The 14,763-nt window shown below is 31.6% G+C and overlaps 1 protein-coding gene across 1 annotated transcript; it reads right to left on the reverse strand.

The window, feature by feature from the left end:
• Positions 1 to 321: 321 nt before the first annotated feature.
• On the reverse strand, positions 322 to 8,499 carry LOC143918017 (cytochrome b5-related protein-like). The gene is made up of 6 exons (XM_077439665.1): positions 8,456 to 8,499; positions 8,128 to 8,370; positions 4,844 to 5,247; positions 1,155 to 1,346; positions 845 to 1,069; positions 322 to 754 (listed from the first exon to the last, which is right to left on the reverse strand). The coding sequence occupies exons 2-6, from the start codon at positions 8,350 to 8,352 to the stop codon at positions 475 to 477; spliced, it is 1,326 nt and encodes a 441-aa protein (XP_077295791.1). The 5' UTR covers positions 8,353 to 8,370; positions 8,456 to 8,499; the 3' UTR covers positions 322 to 474.
• Between the last annotated feature and the right edge of the window lie 6,264 nt (positions 8,500 to 14,763).

The raw sequence follows: 14,763 nt of genomic DNA on the forward strand, positions 1-14,763 counted from the left end.
GGGTTGTCTCTATTCATTTAAGATTAGGTTGTTAGGGTCGGTATTTTCTTTGCTGCTGACGATATTTTGATATAAATGCTACGACAACATTATGGGGCGGCAGGAAAAAACAAAAATTATAATAAACAGGTCGTTGCTACGATACAAATAAAAAAAAAATAGTCGACTGCGATTCAAAGGTAGATCGCATGCTAAGATAGACCGCATACTAAAGTAGCACCATATAATTGTTATAATAAGTTTAGTTTATACTGTAGCTGTAAGTTATGCATATTATAACTAGCGTTCTAAGCTATTATAAATAAAATAAAATATTTAAATAAATATTACATTTTTAATTATATATTTCAAAATTACAATTAAACCATAGTGTTAGCTTGTGATAGGTTGGCCCAATATGTCAATATGGCCGGAAACATTAGACCAAAATACAAATATCGGTATGAAATACAATAATAATATCATAATAACGAATCAAAATCTTTCAATTTTTTTAGGCTCGATTCTGGTCATCTGTTGAAACTGTCCAAGGAACAAATCAAGCTGTGTGGATATTTTATGTCTAGTCTGGAATTCCTTACAAGTCTCCCAAAACACCGGATATAACTTGGGCAAATAGGCGTGATCCACCGCCGGAAACAGATGATGAAGACAATGATCACCAAAATTGGTCAAAACCAGCAAAAGAGATCCGTTCACATCCACACGATCCATCACAGCTTCGATCTGATGCAGACCCCAATCCCTGTCAGAACTGGAATTGAAAACCAAATCATTAAACTTTTCATCCATATAATATGTATGTATACTTCAGTTTCAAGATTCAACGATAAAACAATAATACATATGCTCATCTCCATCGTGGAAAATATCCGGATGATGATGAGCAGCATTCAATCCTATCAGTGTGAAGAAGAAACTGGACGCGTGCAATATTCCAACCCACACCAGAAGTGTTTCCAGAACTTTGCAACCTCCAAATGTGTACATAACAGACGGTACAATGAATGAAAACAAATCTTCAATATGCCAACCAGGTAGTTTTCTGGCGGTAAACGCTAGCATTAACCTTAAATCAATAATTGCGTCATAGTGTGAGCATTTTTATTTGTTTTTCTTGTTGGTAAATAAGCTGTAATGTTAACATATCTCACCTGCTCAAAATAATAAAGTCAACAATAAACGCATAAACAACAGCGGCATACAACCTAGGAGCATATCTATGAAAAATATTCTTCGATTTTCTGGGTAACCACATAAAATACGGCTCGTACACACTAATCTCTTGATCAAGAAGAGTATTTGGAAACATGTGATGAGATAGTGCATGTCCTATCCGCCATTCCCTAAAAAAATTATAATTTATTATTTATTAATAGTTTTGGACCATTGTGGCATTACAAGAAGAACCTAATGCGCCACAGTGGCCTACATTTAACAAAGATATAAATACAAGTAAAAAACAGAAAAATTAGAAAGCAGAAAACATGGTAAAATAAAATAATAATAAAAAAGTAACAAAAGGAAAATAATAATACAATTAAAATAGTATATAAAAATGTACAAAGGAGAAAGAAAAAGTAATATAAATCAAACAAAATATGAATAAAAAATAAAATCACAGCGAGGCCCAAATGAAAGAGAGTAGACTAAGATTCCATTCATACATCACATTAAAATTAAGAAAGTAATGATGAGCGCAGGTTACCAGATAAATATGTTAAAATAACATCCGATAATCTACGCTCCCCAAGGTGGAAAATATCACATTCTAATAATATCTACATATGTATATAAAATTGAATGTCTGTGTATGTGTGTCTCGAATAGGCTCCCAAATCACTGAACCGATTACGATGGAACTTTCAGGATTTGTTGTATCCATATCCGGGAAGATTACTGTGAAAAAAAACGGGAAAAAACCTCTTAATAATAATATTCGTAATTACGATTTTACTGACGGGAAAGTAAAGCTATCCTCCGGCCTTCAACGCATCACGCTGCGAGTGTGACAATAATCGCGCCACGCTTACCTCGCACTCGAATGTACTGACCATTCAGGGCTGTACCACAAATACACAGCGGATGGGCCCACGTCAATAAATATATCTATACCTATATATAAAATTGAATGAACGAAAATGGGAACGAAAACGGGAACGAAAACGGGAACGGGAACGGGAACGGAAATTGCACGCGTTATTGTGGCATTGCAACGCATGCTGGGTTCAACTATTATGTATATAAAAACGGACGGGATGTATGTATATACATATGTAGATATGTTTGCAAGTATAGAGATTCCAAAAAAAATTTAGAATACCAGGAGTATACGTTATGCAACGGAATGTGGCGTGACGACCAATCATGTCGAGGAGATGCGAGGAAGTGGGGAAGCGAGTTGCGAGTCTGACATGTGCTCCTGATATTGAACGAGTTGGAATGGGTGACGTCAGCGTCGGATGCGCGGGAGCGTATACACATACGTACACGCATCCATGAAGACGCACACGCATTCATTAATCTTCTCGACGTGGGCATTTAATGAGCAACTGACTTTTTATTATGAATACGCACGCGTGCCTACAAATTACCTTACACTTTATTTATACATAACATATAACTTTATTTTAATTCGTGTATCAATTCCTTTCCGAAGCCACCCGTTTAAATCAAAGCCCACAACACTAGCATAGTATAATATAAAAACGGACGCGATGTATGTGGCGGACGTGTGGACAAGTATGGAGATTTAAAAAAAAAACATTAGAATACCAGGAATTAGAATTAGACCGATCGTGTCGAGAAGACGCCGAGTAGCGGGGAAGTGTGTAGCGAGGACATGAGCGTCTGACACGTGCTCCTGATACTGAGCGCCAAGCGACGAGTGACGTCAGCGTCAGATGTGCCTAAGCATGCGTGGGAGCGTAAACATATACACACATCCACAAAGACACACACTCACTCACACATTCATTCAACATTTCGAATGGATGAACGGGTTGGATCGACGATCGTGTAATGCGCGCACTCAACTTTTTCTATTATACGTGCGTGCATGCGCCTATAAATTACCTTATAAATATAACTAAATTATATTTATATATAACATATAAACCTTATTTTAATTCGTGTATCAATTCCTTTCCGAAGCTACCCGTTGAAATAAACGGGCACAACACTAGTATACTGTAATAAAAAGCTTAACTTAGCCCTATGTGACTGAAAAAGACATAGGATAAGTAAACGTGTACCTTGAAGAACTTTGTATGTTATTTAATATCTATTATTTATAGTACAATTGAGTGTAACGTTAAATAAATTATTTAAAATTATTATTTTTTAAATTAATATTGTGGGATTTACCTTTCTCACCTAGAAAAATGCATGTATGAATGATTGGGTTGGCACGCGTGAGAAGAAAAAATAATTGAGGTTGGTAACATGTAACACGTCGAACGATTTATTCGACGTGTTACATTGCGGCGCCCCGTGAAATAAATAATGTTGTAAGCCACTTGTTTTACTCTACCACTTACATATGTCTCCTGACAAAACCAAATCCCATATTATTATATTATTTCTTTAAAAAATTTCAAAATACCTCAAAAATACAATAAGAACACGTATTATATTTTGTCTATTGTGTATACATGCAAGCTATTATTTGATCGAAATTTCGTTGGTACAAACAATCAAAAGAAACACTTTACAATAATTGAAAAAATGTATGTGTGCGATCTAAGATTCAAGTAAATACATATGTAGTCAATTATATAAAAGCGGCTAAATGGGATCCTAATTGCACTGGATGAGGATCGTTCTCAGAATGTTTAAAAAAAGGTTATTGAAGAATTGGAGGAACATAAGTCATTAACCCTTTGAATGCTAACCAACGCCGATTGGCGTTTTGCCAACAAGTCATGTTGCCAACAAGTATGTAAAAAATAAACAAGAATACTACCCGCTAAGCCTTTCCAGGTAGCATTGAAAAAAAATGTATTGAACATTGGTCGTGTAATCCGTGTCAATGTTATAAAAACTGGTTTACATCGTAATTTCTGAATTTATAACCATAGCAGAATTTCTAGATGAAAATCTCTAGCTGCTGAGTATTTTTGATTGTGGCTTGGCATTTAGATTGTGAGCATTACATTTTTAACAACAATAAAGAAGATGGAACTAATTTTGGAAAAAAAAAAGTTTTTTAAAAACATACCTCTTCTGTAATTTGTATATAAAATTATTATTTTGAATAAAAACACCAATATTTTTTTTTTACTATCGCCATCTATGTTTAAAACTAACAAACAAACGTCAACCGTAAACGTCAAATAGAATGTCGGCGGGCAAATTACAAACGCGTCTTACACGATATATTTGCACCATCGTAATGGCGGAGGCTCCATTTAGTTATATTGATGACCAAAATGAACAATATGGCAAAGTATGAAAACGATCGGATAAGAGATAAAAATGACCACTTACACGAAAGCCATGTGAAACGTAAAGGAGGTATGTAAAAAATACATTTTTTTGTTTATTTTATATTGTTGCAAGATATATTAGAGAGTCTAAATACACCTTTACAAAACTCTAAATCCTCGGCGGTAGTTATCTAGTGTAGTGATCTTGGGTTTGTTTGGTTAAACTACATTTTTTATACCTGCTTTTTATTGGATTTCTAAATAATTCTACAATAGTTGGAAATGTTGGCAACATTTTCAGCATGGTGGACTTTCAACAGAAAAGACGTCAGCACTCAAAGGGTTAAGTGATGAAGGCAGGTTCATTTATTGAATTCTGGAAGAAGAAAAAAGTACCTGATTTTTTTTATAATTACCTAGTGGGATTGAAGCTCAAATTGAACCAATACATTCTCCAATTGTCCTTTTGGTGAGTGAAATTATGGGCACAGTTAACGGTCCAGGTCTGAAAAAGTCCTGCCACTATGCACAGTGTGATTCTTACCGGAAGGAAATTAATTCTGCAGGCGAGAACTGCCATAGCGATAGTCACTACTACTAGAGCGTCCATTATTCCTTTAGAATTTTCGTCTAGAGATTTGGGTAGCTCCTTCAGTTCCTTTCTGATCCTGCTTCTCAATACGGCATAAAATCCGTTGCTTTCAAAAGTAAACGGTGAGTTCCTAGAAGTAGTGGCGTCTTTGATGTAAAATTTGGGTAACATCGATTGAGGCCGGGAAGACATGTGATGGGATTCAAAAGCCTCAGTAATATCTGTACCCTGAAAATAATATACATCTCGTTTTATTCATTTCTATTTAATATTATTTATCGCTAGAAGACATAAGAAATGTTAAACTAAAAGATGCAATAAAAAAGTATTAACATATATGTATAGCATTTTTTACTGAAGTAGGGGCCTCAAATATCAAAAGAGCTTGGGGCCCCCATTTATTTGATCCGCCACTGTATATATAATTGCCTGGCGTCGCTCTAATGAATGAAAATTTGAACAACAAATAAAATAATAGAAATTCTTAAAAAAATTTCGTTATCTACATACATCTAAAAACCGTACCAATACATTAGCAACGGGACATTTTCCAAGGGCGCTAGTTGCGTGAAGCAAAACTTTCTTACGACGAAAAATACAATATGAAATTCAAGTAATAATACTAGAATAAAATTTATGAAACACAAGATATACGCATATTTTTAACCACGGCCGGAAGCAGTTTCAGCAAATTAAGACTAATCAAAAATTGTTTTAGATCTGTCAAGATCGCACTTCTGATTTAAAATTTTTGTCAACAGAACATAAATTAGTGAATGATTTTAAATTTGACGATATCATTAATGATTTTGCTAATTTAGAAGCTAAAAAAATAAAATCATAGTTGCGTTTTTTTTATTTCAATTTTAAGAGGGCTGAACCCCAACGCCTTGTCCATACAAACGTATTAAACTTCTCCCTTCCTCAATTATGGCACAAGAGAAATTATTTTTTAATATGCTATTTATTTCTACCATAGGCATGGTTCTATTTTTTTTTTTTTTTTTTTGATTAATCAAAAAATCAATTAATCAAAAAAAAAAATAGAACCATGCCTATGTTAGATATCCGTAGCATATTAAAAAAATATTTCTCTAGTGCCATAATTGAGGAGCGGAGAAGTCTAATACATACGTTTGTATGGAGAAGGGGCTGGGGTCCAGCCCTCTTAAGTATGAATCGGTAAATTAATACCACGAATAAATATAATAAATTAATGTTTTACATTTTTATTGATAAAAAATCATATTTTGTATAACGCAATTTTAAACAATAAATAACAATTTTAATAACCAGATTACTTCTTTAATTATGTTTTTGCCATGTAGCTATTAAAAAAAGGCGCTTATTTGATATTTTGAATAAATATACCAATAATTTTATTTTACTACCGCCATCTATGTTTAAAACTAAAAACTGGATAGACGTCAGGCACTTTTCAGAAATTCAAATTTCAAAAGCGTCGTACACGATATTTTTGCATCATCGTAATGGCGGAGGATCTATTTACTTATATTGATGACCAAAATGAGCAATATGGCAAAGTATGAAAACGATCGGATAAGAGGCAAATTTTTTCCTGAATTGTAATCGTAAGTGAAATGTAAAGGAGGTATGTAATTACTACCGCCATCTATGTATAAAATTAATGACTATCAACTGTCACCGAGATTAAAAATGTTCGGACTTGAAAAGCCTCTTAAACGATATTTTATCTCTATCGTAATGGCGGAGGATCCATTTACTTATATTGATGACCAAAATGAGCAATATGGCAAAGGATGAAAACGATCGGATAAGAGGCAAACTTTTTCCTGAATTGTAATCGTAAGTGAAATGTAAAGGAGGTATGTAATTACTACCGCCATCTATGTATAAAATTAATGACTATCAACTGTCACCGAGATTAAAAATGTTCGGACTTGAAAAGCCTCTTAAACGATATTTTATCTCTATCGTAATGGCGGAGGATCCATTTACTTATATTGATGACCAAAATGAGCAATATGGCAAAGGATGAAAACGATCGGATAAGAGGCAAACTTTTTCCTGAATTGTAATCGTAAGTGAAATGTAAAGGAGGTATGTAATTACTACCGCCATCTATGTATAAAATTAATGACTATCAACTGTCACCGAGATTAAAAATGTTCGGACTTGAAAAGCCTCTTAAACGATATTTTATCTCTATCGTAATGGCGGAGGATCCATTTACTTATATTGATGACCAAAATGAGCAATATGGCAAAGGATGAAAACGATCGGATAAGAGGCAAACTTTTTCCTGAATTGTAATCGTAAGTGAAATGTAAAGGAGGTATGTAATTACTACCGCCATCTATGTATAAAATTAATGACTATCAACTGTCACCGAGATTAAAAATGTTCGGACTTGAAAAGCCTCTTAAACGATATTTTATCTCTATCGTAATGGCGGAGGATCCATTTACTTATATTGATGACCAAAATGAGCAATATGGCAAAGGATGAAAACGATCGGATAAGAGGCAAACTTTTTCCTGAATTGTAATCGTAAGTGAAACGTAAAGGAGGTATGTAAAAAGAGTTAGAGCTACATATATATTGGTAGTTAAATGATTTGCAGAACACGATATATGTATGTACATATGTACATACATATATGTAAATCAAATTAAAAAGAAATATCTATTATTAGAACATTGTAAGTTCAACAACAATAATTTTTAGTGATATCTCAGTATAAAAATTATTCTGATTAAATCGACTCATGATAAACTATACTAAAATTTTGAATTAATCGAATAATAATTACATTTAATGGCAAAAACCAATATCAGGAGCAATTTGTGTGATTTCTATTGAAAATTGTATAAAAAAATATCAAAGCATAATTTGAATTGAATGCCATGAACTCTACAAAAATATATTGTATTGCATCAAAATTATAAATACATATATTAATCAAATAAATAAAAAATCAATTTGCATGTCAATGTTATAGCACTTTGTCATTTACATATGTGCCGCTTTTAGAGTATTAATTAGTGTCACTATTCCGTTAACAACAAATTTAAACACAATAAACAAATATTGCAACACGACCAAAATTAATTCAAAAAAGCTTACTTTAGTTCGCTTCAGCCAAAATTCCCCACCAGGATGAACTTTTGCAAAGTTTGACAGGTCGTAAATTTTATCATGCACCCTCCACAGGCCTTCTGCGCCATCATCGATGATTTTTCCACGTATCCATTGATCGCCATTCTTGACACTGCCATCTCTCAACGTGGGATAGGACAATTCTGGAAAGCTAGTTTTCACTTCTGTGGAATCTTGTACATTCGGAGCCATACCAAAAGTCCTCAATATCTATATAAATATACAACAGAAACATACATACATATGTACATCAAAGAATATCACTTGTAATTTCAAATAATGGCAAAACACTTACGGAGTTGTCGACATTCGTCTTCTTTGATTTTCCTCAATAGAATGATTAAATTGTATGTTTATTTTTTTAAATGTGACCTCACAAGTCATAGAAACTGAATACAACGAATTTTTCCTCGTTCTTTGAACGTTTCGTTTGATTATCAATAAACATTGAATGGCCAATTTACAAGTGTGAGTTTGTCAGAAATGCTTTTATGTTTGACCTTCATAAGAATATTTTTTTAAAAATATTACATGCTTCTTAACATTCATAAAAAATATTACATGATTGTTTATTAAATACTAAGGCTTCCAATCCCGGGATCCCGGGCACCGGTGTTTTCTGGTACCGTAAATCCCGGTGCTGAAACTAGCCTGCATACCGGGATTACGGTGCTGGCAGAAATTTCTTTGAAAATATTATTTTTACAAAAATAATAGGGAAAAAATATAAAACAACATTATATAATGAGCAATAGTGGGATAAGCAATGACAGCCATAGTAAATTTGTTTGCTCTATCTCGTTTCGACGCCGGCTCGCCGTTTCCACGAAATGGTAAGAACGGCCTGTATTTTGTCGCAAGTTTTTTGCTCAACGCAATGATATTTTTATTTTTTATTTATTTAAAATTCAGCACACTTCCAATTAACCCTTTTAAACGAAAACAAAAAATAGTGTGGCCAGATCACTATCCCAATAAACATCTTTCAATAGAAAATACTCAATATAATAAAGTATTAACAGTGGGAAAAATCCCAAATGAAAATATGTACTTTTGACATTTGATTTATACTAGACGACTACTTAGAGAGATTTGAAAGCGGAAAAGTACTACAAATGGAAGATAAAATACTCGACTATAGATTCCAATATTCATTTTGAACAGGAAATAGACAGATTTTGAGACATCGACCGAACAATACCAAGATATAGAAAAATCGCGCGATTTAAAAAACACATATCTCCGAATCTCGAGCCAATCAACATTTTTTATAAACAGATTCGTGTTTACTGGACATAGATCTATAAGAAAAGTCATATCTTGTCTCTGAACCATTTTTTGTGTCGAACAGTATTAATAGTAGCCGCAAATCCATAGGGTATTTTCGTTCGAAAAAGTCGTGTGCCGGTCACCAGATGATTTCAATCAAGTGCACATTAAAAATTTTATAAATTAAAATACACAACACGGAGTTAATTATATAGCGACACTATTTTTTTTTTAATTCTAATAAATACAATAAAATAATACTCTGTGAAGCGTTTATAAAATCCATTTCCGGTGCATATGTAATTTATTTTTTCAATCATTCGTACGATTTCCTGTACGTTTGCATTATATGGTTGAAAAAACAGGAAACATTCCAAAAATTAATCTATTTCTCTGTAAGTATATGTACCTACATACATATGTATATTCATTGTCTTACGTTTTGTCAAACGAGCATTACCAAAATGAAACTGGCTCTCTTTATAATATTCTACATGTTTCAAATCGCAAATGGACAGTTGCAAATTTCCAAGGATTTTGTGAGCCTTTCTGAAATTTTGATACTCTTTATGATATATAAAATATTTTATTTTGTTTTGTTATCGACAGGGTGATTACAGTGTGATTGTTGACAGTGTCGAACTGTGCAAAGGAACAAAAAAGTCTAATTTGACAACTGCTTTTATAAACAGCGTGACAAATGAGAACAATAAAATAATCGATGGAAATATTACTGTCTTGAAAGACGTTATACCAGTGATGGTTAACATTCAAGTCAATAATTCAATTCAATTCTCAAGTGCCAAAATCTAATCTCAAGTTTGTTTTAGTTCAAAGGAAAATTATTGAAATGGGTCGGGAAAAGATTTGAATCACTGCTCAAGTATAAAAGTAAAGATATTTGCGAATTTGAGTCGGTGAAACAAAAGTATTTCGATGAAATGGTGACTTTTGCCATCAATGGCGAAACATGTACTCTAAACCAGGTTTGTTAACGTTTACCAAATTTTACAATAAGAAATTAATATACATACATATGTATATATTTTAATAATCTCAATGCTTTTTTTTCAGGGCACTAAAACATTCGCCAACATAGATGTTGCAAAAATTGTGAAATATTTGTTAGGGAAGATGTACTTTTATGGACATTACAAATTTATTAGTGAATACTTTACAAAATATGAAAATATAGTATGCTTTTCTACCATTTTTACATTGTCTAAAATGTGAATATGTATTTTTTTCATCTAATGATTTAACTGTAATAAATTTAAATTCCATTATAATACAACTTATATAAACAAATACACAAAGCGTTTTAATTCAGACATTATTTAACAATGGAATCATCATAGAAACTGACTTGTTTTCGAGTTCCGACCGACTTTAGTTACAAACTTACAAAATGTCTTTTGAAATTATATATTATAGATGTTTTATTTTTATTTATTTATTTATTTATTTTACAAATATACCAGGAAGGCTTAACAGGTAAACCCCAAATGCGCCTTCCTGGTCCACATAATTATTACATAGATACATGTAAATCTAAATAATATCTGACATCTATGGGCAGTATACATATATTACAAAAATCGTATTGATACGATAAATAACGATGAATAACTTTCATGTAACAATACGAATTTTATATTCGATAAACAACAACAGAGACATCTATGGTGAGCAATATGGCGAAACCTAAGATATAACAATAACTAAATGTTCGCAACAGAAAATTGGGAAGGAAACGCCAATTTTACAGGAATCGTTTCAATGAAAATCAGAAAAATTGGAAAATTCAGACAAATCAAGGTCCGGCCAACAGTGAGACTTAGCGGGGAATCGAACTCGTAACATCAAGTACGAAATAATTCAACATTCACCACTAGACCACGCTGCTGGTTATATATTATACCAGAATCCAGTGGCCTCCCCGGTGCCCCCCGGCCTTCGCCCCCAGCGCCCCCTATCCCCCGTCCCCATGTCGACATGGAAATTATGACTTGTTTTCGAATTTCCCAACCAATTTCCAACCAACAATATTTACATACATACAAAGTCTATTTCGAAATTATATATTAGATTTAGACTAAATAAAAAATATTTATTATTTCCATTAGAAATATTAACAATAATTTACAGAAGATTAAGACATTTTTGAGAGTTAGATTCGCATTTTAGAACAATAGGCGCACCAGCTTTGAGGGCGCTGCGTTGCAAAGGCAAAATATATTTTTTTATTTATTTTTTTGTCATATTTTATAGTAAAAACATAGAGTTGGACGTGTGTGACGTGTTTTTTTTTTTTAGTGAATATGAAAAAAAAACGTAGCATCCCTAGCCCATATACATGGTATACAGTCCCAAAAATCACCCCCTGGAGTGTTTTCAGTGATATTTTATCCTTGTATTTATCCTTGCTTGACCGTGATCGATAACTGTGAATCACATATTTGAAGAAATGTAGGATAAACTTGTCGGTTGCATATGGATATCTAAACACATGTTCCCAACATATTCATTCAGATTACCTAAGCACAATTTGCTTTAGACCGTCGACTTTAGATAGTCTTTTATTAATATTATGTATTATGAGCATTTATAATAATTGTAAATACATAGGTTGTTGAGCTCTTTTTCCTATTATGCTGTACATTAACATTAGATTAATACAATACTATGATTACTAACAAAATTAAATTAAAATTGTAAAATAGAAAATTATCAGTAGATCAGTAGCTATTAAAATAGATATAATTTAGTATTCATAAAAAGCATTTAAAAATCAAAAATCAAACATATTCATTCTGCACGTCCACAGCGGCCTTACCTATTCTATTCTATTCTATTATATTCTATATATTACATATATTCTAAGTCTATTCGCCCTTACCCTCGCAACGCCACTGTATATGCAACTTACTACAAGTTGTATCTCTGCTAATTTCAGACGTGCTTATTGTTTTTGAAAACGAGATAAATACTATTTTAATTATTTCTAAATTGTATTAATTCCAAAATTTAGAAAACATTGAAAAAAAAATATATCGGAATACCTCCACTTTCAATAAGAGAAAACATTAAATTAACATCGTCATGAAATGTATACATAAAATACATATGTCATATGTACATATTTAATGACAATGATGACTCTATAAACAATGATCATATACCTATATATTATATATATATGTTCATTGTAATAAAAAAATACAGGAAAACATCAAGAAGATATAAAATAAATGGACAATCAGTTATGTGCAACGAACCGTATATTCATATGTACATATGTATATGTATATGTACATATACAATATCTGAAAATTACTTTGCTATTAATGTCATCTAAAATAATTGTTCATAAAAAAATTTTAAATAAAAATACGTACAGTCGAGGTTTCGTAACGTTAATATGTTCATGAAGCTCTCTATATTGTTTCTATTTTCAATATTTATTAATTTTGCAGTTCTGACACCCAATTTTGTACGGGTAATACTTATTTTCTTTATTTGTACCTCAAACAGATATATGTACATATGTATATAAATATGTGAATTTGAATAAATTTCAAAAGTAAAATTTCAGGGTCCATATAGAATAAAAATTGAAAATGTGACATTATGTAAAGGACTAAAGAAGAAAGATTTCGGAAAATTCAATCTAGATCCTTATTATGATGATTATAATAGTTACATATTTCGAGGCAATATTTCGTTTCCGAGTAGAAATGGTCCAATGATGGTTTGTTTGTGTATAATTTAAAAAATATTTTACAGATTCAAAAGCATTATATTTCAATTAAAATAATATAATAATATGTCCAGTTTAACAGTCGAGTTATGGGAAAAATGGGTAGTATTAAAATGGAAAACGTATTGAATATCAACAATGCCAGCGTTTGTGATTTTAAACTGTTGGGTTTTAAAGTATTCAAAGAAATTGCATTTGTAGATTCTAAAGGACGACAATGCTACACCAAAGAAGTAAGTAAAAAATTATGTGATCACATAAGAGATGATATTAATATGTTAACAATATTAAATTAAATATATAATTATTTTTAGGGAACGTTTCATGTAAATAGAATCAATTTGACACAATTTTTCTATGATTACAACGGCTCTAATGGCTTTTATGGTGACTTCAAATCAGTAAATAGATTTTATGTACCACAAGGAAATCTGATATGCCTCCAATTAATATTTAGAATAATTCCCAAGAATTAAAATTGAAAATCTTATAATCAAGAAAAACCTCGCATTTACTGTGCATATACATGTTTCTTGTTAAATAAATGTTAAGAAATTAAACATTGTAATGTTCAACTGTTTGTTTTAATTATTAAAAAAACTAGCAAATACATACATACATACATACATACAATATACTCAGTATTGCCTGAGTAGACATGCAAATGTATGTAAATATACCAACGCATTGCTTGAGTAATACAATATAATATTATGAACATATTATTTATTATTCTGCATTATAATAATAATATAATATTCACTTTGAATAATGAATATGGCATAATATTTATTATTCAAGCATAAAAATGTAATTCATGAATTAAACTAAAATTGTATAAATCTCATTTTAATACATGTATATATAACAGTTGAAGTATATCTCCAGTTGTAATATATTTCGACAAGTTGGAATATACTCAACAACTGTTATACAACAGTTGAAATTTACATATTTTCAGTTCTAATATATTTGGACTAGTTGGAATATGTATATATTTTTATTTTTACATATGTAGATATATATATATATATATATATATATATATATATATATATATATATATATATATATATATATATATATATATATATATATATATACCAGGAAGACTTGACAGGAATGCCCCGATGCGCCTTCCTGGACAATTAATTACAAACAATGCAGCATTTTATTATTACATAAATCACTGTATCTCCAGAAGCTGAAGTACACGAAATAACAATTAATTTATTAATTAATTACAGAATTAATCCATTGAGACATCTATGGATTTAGATTTTGCACATATTTTTAGAAACTATACACACAACAAATACAGAAGATTTGTGATAACAAGAAATATGATTTTTTGCCAATTTTGAGGAACCGTTTCAACAATGATCAGATAAGATTGGCAAACTCTTATAAGAAACGATCGATTTGGAGCCACAAATACCCCCAAATCTAACCAGCCGTATGGTGGATCGAATTGGCTGATCACTTGGTGCTAAACATACACGCTACCATTAAGCCATACTGCTGGCTGTATGGCTTAATGGTAGCGTGTAACCCAAAAAAGTTGATTCATATGA

This window comes from Arctopsyche grandis, chromosome 10 (assembly GCF_051622035.1).
Source record: "Arctopsyche grandis isolate Sample6627 chromosome 10, ASM5162203v2, whole genome shotgun sequence".
In the NCBI taxonomy this organism is placed as follows: Eukaryota; Metazoa; Arthropoda; class Insecta; order Trichoptera; family Hydropsychidae; genus Arctopsyche; species Arctopsyche grandis.

Excerpts from the sequence above, each read along its gene's own strand:
- LOC143918017 (XM_077439665.1), bottom strand. The coding sequence starts at position 8,352 with ATGGCTCCGAATGTACAAGATTCCACAGAAGTGAAAACTAGCTTTCCA. Across the intron at positions 5,248-8,127 it reads TTTGGCTGAAGCGAACTAAA|GGTACAGATATTACTGAGGC; the intron begins GTAAGCTTTTTT and ends TATTATTTTCAG. Across the intron at positions 1,347-4,843 it reads TTGAGCTTCAATCCCACTAG|GGAATGGCGGATAGGACATG; the intron begins GTAATTATAAAA and ends TAATTTTTTTAG.